At 43.7% G+C, this 13014-nt stretch overlaps 1 protein-coding gene across 1 annotated transcript in view; it reads left to right on the forward strand.

Annotated features, from left to right (window-relative positions):
- The window catches only part of LOC308325881 (guanine nucleotide exchange factor VAV3-like), a 58639-nt gene extending 52248 nt beyond the window's left edge, over positions 1–6391 (forward strand). The window contains exons 26-27 of the mRNA XM_080778615.1: positions 2625–2773; positions 3882–6391. Coding sequence (XP_080634741.1) covers positions 2625–2773; positions 3882–3923 — 191 coding nt within the window. The 3' untranslated portion in view covers positions 3924–6391. The remainder of the gene's footprint in view (positions 1–2624; positions 2774–3881) is intronic.
- The last annotated feature ends 6623 nt before the right edge of the window (positions 6392–13014 follow it).

Here is a 13014-nt window from a genome sequence, read left to right on the forward strand (position 1 = left end):
AACCATATTGCGGTGTTGACAGGAGGTAGTTTACACCGTGCGAGAGCCTGCATGCTCAGATGGTTATCAGGTGGCAGCAGCAGAAGTCACAGGGCGTTTGGGGAATTACTTCAACAGAACGTCATGCTGTGCTCCTTTATGCTGTTGCTTTGAACTCGGCCAAAGGTGTCACCTCCATAGTTGCGGAACACAAGGGTATGATGTAGTAACGTGTGTGTGTGTGTATATATATATATACATACATACATACATGTATATGATTTTTTTCCTATAATGACATGCCCCAAATATGGACGGCAGCTTGAAAGTGGTTAACGTGAAATGGTTTATGTTTATGTATGATACAGTATGGTGCTGGGAACAGTACACTGACATGTACTGCATTGACAACGGGGGAAAAAAACTTTTACCAGCATAGCAGCAATTCCTGTCTTGTGTAATAAGATGCATATATTCGGTCACAAATAAAAGTGCTGTATGGTGAAATTGTGCATGTATTGCAATGTTTTTGCCCTTCTCCTCATCCCCCCTTTTTATTTCTGCTTGTTCTTTGTCAACTTTTCTTTTCTCCATCTCTCCTTGTGTGTGTGTGATCGCACACGTCTGTGTGTACGTACGTGCATATGCACTTGTATCATTACACTTGTGAGGCCCAAATGTCCCCATAATTATAGTAGCATTAAAGTAACAGATACTTTGTGAGGACACATGTCCTGGTCCTCACAAGAGGTTCTTGGTTCTTTTATGGTTAAAACAATTTGTGGAGTCAGGTTTGCAATAATTGTCACGGGACAGGTGTTGGACCGAAGTGCAGAAGCACACAGGAAGGCAAGCAGATTAAATTTAAGTGAAGATTTATTTACCAACACAGAACAGTCATACATGGACTGGACTGGACACACCATAACATAAACTATACACTAGCAGGGAACACAAGGAACTGAGGGTTTAACTTAAACCCTCAGTTCCTTGTGTTCCCTTAACCGTTTAAGTAGACACAGGGATAAGATAACAATACACAGGTGAACAGAACTAAAAATCAACACTGGGATAGGCTGGGAGACTAACAGGACACAGGTGGAGAAAACTAGTAATCACAGGGAGGTGAGACAACACAGGAAACAGTAACTAGGGAAAACAGGAAACACTACGACATGACTACATAATAAAAGTATACAACAGACAGATATCGTGACAATAATAAAATATATTTTGGGGTTAGGATTAGGTTTAAAGGTATCGGAGTTACGATTTTGCTTGATTTATACTTCTGTATATTGACCACGATACTGACCATTTGTACCACACCTACAATATTGATATCAAGTATAGTAATACAGTGCTTGTGCGTGTGCATGCGTGCGTGTATCTCTCTCTGTGCTCTCTGTGTGACTCTCTGTCAAACTTGTGTTTATGTGCTTACGTTGTTTCCTTCTACTCCGGCCTGAACCCCCTGCCCTGCTGCTCGCTGCACTGCGCTGGCTTCCTCTAGTTCCTTCTGGAGGCTGCGGCTTTGTTCCACCCACCTCCTCTCCTTTCTGGTCAGGTACAAGTACCACATTCTTAACTTTACCTACCTCTCTCTATCTCTCTCTGTCTCCCTCTCTCTCTCTCTGTCTCCCTCTCTCTCTCTCTGTCTCCCTCTCTCATTTGGCTTCAGCACTTTCTTCACCCAACGCCCACATTTCTGGGTCTCTCCACATGCAGTTATTCTCGCATTTCCTCTCTGTCCAATAAACAACATCTGCTTGTGCGCTTTAGAGCGGGTCAATTCATTTATTTTACCCTCTCAGGGTTATATTAAGTTACAATCAGGGTTCGCGTGGGTGTGTGAGTGCGTGCGTACGTGCCCGTGCATGCGTCTGTGCATGCGCAGGGCTGTCTGTCTGTCTGTTTGTCTGGCTTATATGTGTGTGTGACTACACATGCATAATGTGCATGGTGACTGTGTGGTCATGTTTGTATTTGCTTTTGTGGGTGATTTAGTGTGTGGCTGCATGCACATGTGCGCGCGCACGTGTGTGTGTGTGTGTGTATGTGTGTGTGTTTCATCCAGCCCACCTGCCCAGCTGAATCATCTGTGCTGTCACCGTGCAAACAAACCAATATGTACATGTGTGTGTTTGTGTGTGATATTAACCCAGGCCTGTGTGTGTTTGGAGTACACTACTAACCTTGCTTCACCAGATAGGCACCGATAGTATACAAGTTACAACCCCTCTGCCTGTACAGCTCTAAAGTAACTAATAAGTACATTTACTCTGACTAATACTATAGATGTCATTTCCTGGGGTCTAGTAGGACTATAGTAAATAACAATAAATAAATCGCCATAATTCTTTGTAAAAAAAGACATATTTAGGCACTTGTTCAACAAGCTAGCCTCTGTCAAAATAGCTAAAAAAGCTAAAACGAAATAAAGCAGCAAATTAAAAGAAACGAACACTCACTTTTTACTTTCTCTAAACAGGAAGATAATGGATAGTGTCTGCCATATAGCCCCGGCCCTCGCCACTCTTGGCCTGAGACTTTAACTCCTCACTGTGTGTGTGCATGTGCGTGCACGTGTGCGTGCGTGCGTGCGTGCGTGTGTGTGTGTGTGTGTGTGCGCTCGTGTGTTTCAGTGTTCTCTCCCAGTGTGGTGGGCTTTGCAGTGGCGTGCTACGACTTCAGTTCCAGAGACACGCGGGAGCTCTCTCTGATGGAGGGAGACATAGTGAGGATCTACACCAAGATGCCCAACGGATGGTGGAGGGGAGAGGTCAACGGCAGGGTGGGTTTGTCTATGGTGGAGAGGAGAGGTCAACGGCAGGGTGGGTTTGTCTATGGTGGAGAGGAGAGGTCAACGGCAGGGTGGGTTTGTCTATGGTGGAGGGGAGAGGTCAACGGCAGGGTGGGTTTGTCTATGGTGGAGGGGAGAGGTCAACGGCAGGGTGGGTTTGTCTATGGTGGAGAGGAGAGGTCAACGGCAGGGTGGGTTTGTCTATGGTGGAGGGGAGAGGTCAACGGCAGGGTGGGTTTGTCTATGGTGGAGGGGAGAGGTCAACGGCAGGGTGGGTTTGTCTATGGTGGAGAGGAGAGGTCAACGGCAGGGTGGGTTTGTCTATGGTGGAGGGGAGAGGTCAACGGCAGGGTGGGTTTGTCTATGGTGGAGAGGAGAGGTCAACGGCAGGGTGGGTTTGTCAACTTTATGCTCACATCACAGCTTTACGGGCTTAATTAAAGAAGGGTGTGAAATTAAAAAATATAGGCTTACTTTCGCCATACCACAAAATTAATGTACTAAATTCCCTGGCTGCTGATTGAGGATCTGGTTTGGCTTTTCAAAATAAGTCAGTAGAAGATCTGTACGACAATAGGGCCCTAATGGCTCTATTTTCGTCAGTATCTTTTTATTTTATTTTTTATTTTGTAACTATTTTGACACATTCTATTATGTGATATATCATTTTTGGCTGTGTACGATACTATAACGATAGTATTCTTTCTAATACGATCATTTTAAGCATGCGATCATTTAAAATCTCCCATCTGAAAACACTGGGGGGAGTGTTGTTTGGCTCTTTGTCAGACCGGTGCGGCTCGAAACGTCACGTCCAAAACCTTTTGGAGCATGATTTTTGGAGCATGATCCAGTTTAACTTTAAACTTTGGAGCATGGTCCAGTGTCCGGACCTTCCTGTGTTTGGATTCTGACCTCTCCCCGGGACCTGCATGGTACTTTAGTGAGTGGAGTGGTGTGTTTCTTTTTTTTTTTGGTTTGTTTGTTTGTTTCTACTAATAAATAAGCAATCACAGCCAGTGATCTCTGAAAGAGCAATTTGTATGCACGGCATGGCAGCAGCTGACCACATTCTCCTGCTTGTTCAAATGCTTCTCAGGTGGGGTTCTTCCCCTCTACCTACGTGGATGAAGAGGACTGAGGCGCCGTCCCGCAGCCCTCCCTTCCACCCCGCTGCTCACAAACTCCCTTTGATGAGACCATCCAAAAACAAAACACAGACAACCATGGGGAGTGAGGGAGGGCAGGCGGGCATCCCTGCGGTCGCTGTCCCCTCCCTGACGGACCTCCATCCAGGCAGGACTTCCCGTGTCAGGATTCCAGCGGGCATCAATCGCTCTCTTCCATCTCGCCATGTCTACGCCCTCCGTCTACACTCTGGTCACTGACACCCCCCCCCCCCCCCCCCCCCCCTGAGCTGTACCCCCAGATCACACACACACACACCAACCACTGTCTGGATCCATAACTAGGCCTTGACCAGTTGTGGATGGTCGGATAGTACTCAGATTTGTTACTTGATGCCTTCTAAGTCAGTATAGTTCTCAAAGATTTTCGTGCCAATTTTGTGGGTCTATTTGTTTTTGTGCAAGGGACCCCCAGAAGATTCCAAAATTCAAAATGTAAAGATTAAGATTTGTCTAAAAATTTAAAAATAAATAAAAAATAGCCTACTATAGAAACTCACAGCAAAACATATTTTGTGGTGGAACAGAAAATAAATAATAATAACTTTCAATTTGACTTAAGTACAATATACTTGAGTACATGTACTTAGACCTCCACTACACCCACAGCTTTCTCAACTTCCTCCTCCTCCATCCTTCCTCCTCCTCCGCCATGCAGCCCCGACGGGGCGAGACCATGAATATTTCAAGACGGCTGATTCTGTCCGTCTCAGCTCTTCCTCCACGGAGAGAGAGAGGGGAGTACTGTGGGGGTCAATAAGAAGGAGCTGAGCGGGCAGCCGGCCCCCGCTGACCTTAAAAGCCGCAAGCATATTATTACTTGATGACTCCATCGGCTATCCCCGAGCACATACAGTACTGTCACTTTATACTACGTGGCACCACCACCCTGCACTGCCCATGTCTGCTACGCTCTGGCACGGACTGACTCGAATGAAAAGAACATTGTGTACACTTCTTCGTGGTGAAGCTGTGCAGGGTTTTTTCGGGAGGGAGACGGGGGTCTTTTTTACAGCGTGGTTGGTTCTTGTTATAGGAGGCGAGCCGATGGAGAACAGTGATGATCAGGAAAAATATATCAATAGAATTGTGTGTGTGTGTGTGTGTGTGTGTGTGTGTGTGTGTGTGTGTGTGTGTGTGTGTGTGTGTGTGTGTGTGTGTGTGTGTGTGTGGCGGTGTGTGTGTGTGTGTGTGTGTGTGTGTGTGTGTGTGTACGTTTTATCCCCACTGGTTGTCAAAGGTCAGCACAAGTGTAGGCAGCCATGTGTTTGTGTATGCTGTCTGTGTGTGTGTTTGTGCCTATTGCGTGACTATGTGTACAGTATGTGTGTCTTCTTTCTCCTTTTGATCTTTGACTGTGGCAAACTTAGAGTTCTTTATGCTCGCTTCAGGTTTTGTGATATTGCCTCAACCTCGCATGCTTTCTGTGGATGAATGATATAATGTGATAAGCGCACTTCACTATGCTGGAAACTTCTGTGGTTGTTAACACTCGCATGACTGAAGTAAAAGATGGTATAAGTAACCTATGCTTAAATTCATATTTAGAAAATGTTTCAGATCAGAAAACTCTGAGATAATGGAATGATGATGGATGATGATGGTCATGGAAGGGGAACCTTATGAAAGCTTCATGGGCCAAAGATAATCAACTTACAAATCTAAACAATAGGTCAAAATTACCTCAGTCATGCAAGTTTTTTCCCTGCCTATTGAAACAGTTCAGAGGGTTTCCACTGGAAATTAATTGGTTCGGAACCCTAAAAGTTGGTTCGAACAGGAACAAATGAATGGTCGCTGGTTCTGTGAAAGCACTAAAGGTTCCAAGAATCTAGAATCAGTTCTACCAAAGTTATTTTGATGTGTGTTTGCTAAATACATTATAAGTGAATTGTGTGGCATTGTGTGGCAAGTATCTCTTAACTAGTTGTGCTCTCTGTGATTTGTGCCATTTGAGTAAGAGAACCCGACTGCTGCTAAAAGACATGAACCCTTTGGACCATTCTTATACCCAGTAGAAGCATGTAATTGCTCGGTATTTGGGAAGTGGTTGGTTACAGGGACTCACAAAGTTGGAGGAATGGTTTGAGTTTATCTCCGCTTCCTCTGTAAAGCATTCTTCCCCTTTCTCCTCCGACATAGTGGCACGTTACTCGTAACCAATGGTAACCACTTCAATGATTCCATGACGGCAGGCTCCTGTTATGTCTCCCATGGCATTTTGTCCTACAGGCATTTTCCTTTTTTCCTCAATTTATCCGTCACGACGATGCACGCATGCATCAACTGCAACCTGAGATCTGTTATCATTTTGTACACATCAACTTGTTTGCATTGTTTTGCATTTACTGTATGTATTATGCACTCTCACATTCCACTGAAAAGGGAATTTCCAAATACAAGATTACATTTATTCACGGTAGCCTGGGGATATCATTATTTCAGTGGAAACACTTTCTCAGGCCTTAATCTGTAGGAGGCCCTTAACATGGTGCAGTGTTGTGCTGCACTGCACATTTCTGAGTGTTTAATCTATGCATGATGAGAATGCCAGAGTTCTTCCAGACATTTTAGATTAGCAATCTAAAAGGATTTTTCTTTTGCAATGTGTGCGCTCGCAGGAGTTATGCTGTCACAAGAGGGAGCAGAAAGAATGCTTCGTTCCCCCTTTAATACGGTTCCACTGCTTAATCCGCCTGGTCCCCTCTTAGCCATGGAGATTAAGAGAGAGATGGCTGGGGAGTTGGACGGAAGCCAGAGGGTCCTCTCTGGAGGGGTTCAGATGGAGAGGGCAGGGGGGGGGGGGGGGGCTACTGTAGATGGCGAAGGAGAGAGAGTTGCGGTGAAGGTAAAGAGAGAAGGATCATTTTCATCTGAAAGCAGGAGACAAGGAAAGCGAGGAAAGAGAGAGAGAGAGAGAGAGAGAGAGAGAAAGAGAGAGATAGAGAGAGAGAGAGGGAAGAAAGGAAGGAAGGAGAGAAACACATGCATGCATATTCCTGTTTGTTTGAGTTATGTGAGAGAGAGTGAGGGGGAAAGGAAAATAAATCTGTGCATCTTCATCAGCAGCAGGTGTTCTCCACCCCTCTGGTCCTGGGGCAATCCAACCTTCTTGGATCTCGATGAGATCTCTGGGGGTTAAACAGGGATTTTACAGATAATGGCAATTCCTTTCAGTTCCCAGAAGTCTGTCGCAGAGATTTGCTGACTTATGACCAGTATCCACTGCAGACAGGTCACACAAAAGCTGCGCCGTTCGACGAGACAAGATGACCGCCACGGCTGATCTGATGTGTGTGTGTGTGGACTCAACATGGTCACAATTCCCACTGAACACAATGTTCAGACATCTAAAAATAAAGACATAAATGTGACGATAATATTAGTCTTTGTCAGGGTGCGTTCAGAGGATCCAAAAGCAGTACGACAAACAGGATTCAAAGTTCAGGATGTTTATTTTCTAACTTAAACTTCCCATAAAATGGGGCAGGAACAATAAGGACTGAATAATACAGAATGGCTTGTGGTCAAAACACAGTATAATATACTGTGTTTTACGCCGTTTCATGTCAGTGTGGTATATTATACCACACTGACAAGGGACTGAACAAACTGGGGCATGTAAATAGACAAAGACTAACTAGACGCATGTGAACTGAAACAGACAATCAACCATTAAGGTCATGCCATATAGTCCATCAGTGGTTAAGAGCTGTAGTTAAAGTTCAAATTCACAGGCAGGAGTCTTATGGGAGCGGTGCGTGATAGTCTTATAGGCTCGCCTGGTTACAGAAGCCCATTTAGGAGAAAACACTGTGCAACGACTTTGGTCATTATAAAGACAGATGTGTAGATTATTATTATATTAGGCTATTTTTGTTTTGTGCATGGTCATACAGTCATACAGCTTCCCTTCTTTTGACACAGGAAAGGGGGTTTGGGATACTTTGACAGCGGTTTGCGTACAATGATTACTAGGTTGGTCTGTTCTTTAAACACACAGTAAATAAAGAAACCTCAAACTAAGCAGGTAAGGCACACAGCCTACAGACACTACCCTAGCTACAGACTGGGTTCAGCAGCACAGGTGACGGCTGGCAAGTCTGACGAGTAGCTTCTCCCAGCCTTTTATGCTGGTTGCTGGCTGATGAGATGAGGCCCAGGTGTGCCTCCAAACAAGCCACTCCTCCAATCACCATGTAGCACTGAAAAACACTGACAGTGGATTACAAACAAATCACAACAACACTAAGGCCACATAGGGCCGTAACAAGCTGCGCTGTGCTCTGGATGTTACAGTATGTAATTCTTCACTCATTATTGGATATAATAACAGATTAAGGTCAGAAAAAATGGATAATCTGTTTTTACCTTAATTCTCAAAGTCGTACGATTTGTCACACGTTACCGCAGTGAAATTTGTTCTCCGCATTCGACCCATCTCCTGAAGCGGTGAGCCGCAGCCGTGCCGCACACAGGATTAATTTGATTAGTTGATTTGATCCCCCCAATCCAACCCATTGATGCTGAGTGCCAAGCAGGGAGGCATTAATGGGTCCCATTTTTACAGTCTTTGGTATATGACCCGGCCAGGGATGGAACCCCGACCTCCCAGTTTCAGTTTCAGGGCGGACACTCTAACCACAAGGCCACTGTCTGAGCTCATGATTCAATCTCATCAGTTAATTTGAACAGTGTTTTTTTCTTCTTCTGAAAGACCGTTTCTGACATCCACGGTTTCCCCCCATTGATATGTAGCCTGAATCAAATTAATATACACATCACAGCACAGACGGCCGTGACAGACGGCACTGCTGAGAACAGCGGATGGCTGCCTTTTTATTACAGCCATCATCTTCTTCCTGACTTCTAAGCAGCAAAGTACATGGCTTGTTCAGGTCAATCACATTCACTTTCCACAGCAATTAAGTCACTCTCAGTGAACATCAAGGTGAGATATAACCATTTAAAATAAAAGAATAACATGGCTGGGCTTCAAATAAAAAAAGTGATTGTGCAAGCCTTCCACATACAGTAGATTGGTTGTCAAAGTGGGGTTGGGGGACCCCCAGGGGCCCTGGGGGGAGTGTGTCCGCACTCCGTAGCCAAAGTAATTAATATAACATCACAATTGTTTTAATCTATTTATATGTTGGCTATTCATAAAGTATCAGCTCTACCCATGGCCCAAACCGCACCAATGCAACTCCTTGCAACAATTTGTCACACCATGCACCAGCATGGCACTTATACCAGCATGTTTTTTCTCCACAGAACTTTACCCAAAGGCATCAATATCCAATTAATAATTATTAGCAAACCGATTATTAATAAAATAATCAATTTGTATTTTTTTTTAGAATCAACATGATCTTTAAGGCTTCACTCACATGGTCACAACAGAATGTTGTATAGCTGATGCATGAGACTTGTTTACTGTTTACTTGTTTTCCAATGGAAGTCACATGGTTTGACACAACATTTTTGTTGTATGAGGGGGAGGGGAGCAGTCGAAACACAGCCGAAAGCCGTACAACAAAAATGTTGTTGTGACTTCCATTGGAAATGCATTGGGGCAAGATGTAAACAAACCCTTTGTATACATATAGCATGCATCATCAATGTTGTATGCTAGATCGGAAGGTGTGAGTGAAGCCTAAGGCTTCACTCACACCTTTCGATCTAGCATACAACATCGATGCATGCTAGATGTATGAGACTTGTTTACTGATGCAAGCTCCCAATGCATTTCCAATGGAAGTCACATGGTTTGACACAACATTTTTGTTGTACGGCTTTCGGCTGTGTTTCGACTGCCTCCCTCCCCCTCATACAACAAAAATGTCGTGTCAAACCATGTGACTCCCATTGGAAATGCATTGCGAGCTTGCATCAGTCAATAAGTCTCATGCATCAGCTATACATCAATCTGTTGTGAAGGTGTGAGTCAGGCCTAAGACTGCATGAGACCCAAGAGAGGGTGGATGTGGAAGAGAAAGCCTGAATAAATATTTCACTGGTGTCAGTGATACACTATTTTGTGATTACTTCAATTTGCAATTGCAATTTTGCAGCCTCCTTGCAATCTTCTGGCCAGTTTGACGGCAGCATATAGTATAGCTGTATAGTATTGCTGTGTTCTCCTGATGGAGTTGTATTGATTTTGGTTTTGCATGCTGTCGTGACAAAGAACATAGATTCATGGGAAATGGATTGAAAGCTGATTGATTGGTTACGTTGGATACTGTGTGCTCGCATTCAAACACAACCGCTTCTGTGGCAAACATTTTTGATGTCATAATATACTTGAATGGTTTTCAATACCAAAACAATACCTGTTTGACAAATGATTCTAACTTATGCCATAATATTAATGGAATATACAAATGTGTGTATATTGTTTGGGAAACACTGCTCTACGTGCCTGGCTGACACAATTAAGATTTGGCAGCCATCCAGTAGTAACCCCTGTTGAAGACCCCTGGCTATAGAGGCCATCTGGTAATCAGATGGTCACTTGGTATGTGTCCCTGAGCAATTAAGGCCCTTAACCCCTAACTGCTCCCCCGGGTACTCATCGTGACCAGCAGGCATCAGCTGGGTGAAGCTGGAACCAAAGATTGTTAATTAGGTAAGATAGTCCATTCTGGGTCGAGCCACTAGAGGCGACATGGAACACAAATCCTACTGGTCTCGTGGCACTGTTGTCAGATGGCAAATCTCACAAACGTTTTGATTGATTGATTGAAATATTTATTAACAGTTTGTAGAATTACAGTACATTTTAAGCACAAACTCAATACAGAGACTGTTAACTGTGAGTGGACGACCCAATTAAGCATTACACTTGTTTACAACAGGGTCCACATTGTTCAATTCATCAAAACATTTAGAGACATACAAATAGACACTTCTATGTAGTTAAAGAACAGAACAGGACTGTAGCTACTATGGTTACTGGTGCTAGATCCCGCAAGAGACAGAGGAAAGGACAATAATAAAGTCGATTTTCTCCTGATTTGTTGCTCTGAAACAAGCACCTTCCCCTGTGGGATTAATAAGGGTCTTCCTTACTCATTGTCTTTGCATCTGCACTTCCTGCTCATTGACTATTTCCGTACTAATGAGCATCGCACTTGTCACAGACATGCGCAGAGCAAGTCAAGTATTTAAAAACAACAGACGTTGATCCAAAGTCCTTTCCATATAAATGTTACATCATAAGGACCTCGTAAAATACAAAATACAAAAATACTTCATACAGGAACAATACAATATAACAACATCACAAGGAACATGATAGCGCATGCAATACTGTTTACACAGAGGTTAAAACATTCACTGACTAAGTAGCCTGAGCTAACGTGTTAGGTTTTTGGTCTATAGAAGAGAGGATCACGGCTGAGATTTACTGCTAATACATCCTAATACTGGGGGTGTGATTTGGGGTCCTAAGGATGAATACAAAATTAATATCAACATCTTAAACTGGAAGTTTGCACTGCTCATCCTGCTTGCTTGCTGCTGCACACTGATGCTGCTGCACTGCTGTCTGCTTAAACTTTTGCTGCTCACCCTCCTCCTGTCATTTTGGATCTGCTGTTTAGGTAAAGGGGATTCAGAGTCCCTATGGTTGGGACTGATGTGCTTGATCTGAGTACCTAAAAAGCAGATCCAATTCATCGCCAAACCATAATAAATATATTGCTCATTGTTCAATAAATATATATTGCTTCCATTCATGAATATGGTCAAGAATATGGTGGTTTTGTGTGTGTATCAGTGTGCGCAAGAATTAAGTACCTCCACAGCCCAGAACGGAGATCTCCGTCTTTTGAAGTAAGTCCGTTGTCTGCCCAGGACGGAGATTTGTGATAAGACGGAGATTTAATTGTTTGATATCGGAGAGCGATGCATTACAGTCTACGAGCGTCGAAACCAATTCCGGTTGATGCGTGATCAAAAGTGTTCCCGCTCCATTATAGCGGATATTAACGCTAATATCTCTGAATCTAAATCACTGATTTCGATTCTAATCAAAATCTGTGTTTTTGATGGCCCATCGTGGTCCTGTCGCTAGTCACTGTAGAATAATTCATGCTTCGGGTGGTCAGCGATCCTCCTGCAAATGTTTCGGTTAGATGCTATGCTATCTGCACAAACAAGATGGAGTCCTAGCTGGGTCACCTTGAAAAGGGCTCTGAAGCTGCAAATAGCTGGGCACACCAATTTACTGGTTCCAACTGATGATGGGCAGTTAATTATTCATATTCCTTACCCCCAAGTGCCACCTCTTTCACTTTATCTAATCTGTTAACACGTGTGTGGTGGCATTTGATAGAACACCACAAAATCATTAGCAGCGATATAGCGAACAGTAGTACTCCTTGTGTCTATTCTGTCATCACCCCTCTGGGGATTGAAAAGGGCTCATCTGTTAGAAGGATGATAAAAGAATAATGAAGAGGAGGAAGATGGTAGGAAGGAAACAATCCCCCCCCCCTCTCTCTCTCTGTGATGGACCTCTGGACCTGACATTCTTTTAGACAGAAACAATGTCATTAAAGTCTCTCAAAAAGAATGCAATAGCACGCTGGCCTTCGCCTCCAGTCAGTAATGACTGCATGGAACCATTCCTGGAAATGCAAATTGGCAATAAGGATTCGTCCAGAGAGGGGAGAAAAAGTAATAAGTGAGAAAAAAGAGGGGACTGAATGTTCCATCCTCCTGTGTGGTACTGTCTATGCTGAATGTTACATTTTTTATTACATATAATAATAAAAGCATAGCTAAAATGAAGCCATTCCCATCATGCCCCCTTCTGTAACGGTGCTTACTGCTTATAGAAATGCAAATGGGAGCTAATGTCTGGGGATTGATAATATAAAATCAGCGGGTGATCGTAGACTCATTCGCACCGCATGTCTGCTGTTGTTACTTCACATCTTCATAAGCACCTCATTGGAGCTGGCCAGCAATTAAGATGGCACAGATCAAAGCATTCTAAATGAGTTAATCCAATGAGAAAGCATGACTTTCCCATCT

The sequence above is a fragment of the Protomyctophum bolini genome (assembly GCF_963924005.1).
Source record: "Protomyctophum bolini genome assembly, chromosome: 12".
NCBI classification, from domain to species: domain Eukaryota; kingdom Metazoa; phylum Chordata; class Actinopteri; order Myctophiformes; family Myctophidae; genus Protomyctophum; species Protomyctophum bolini.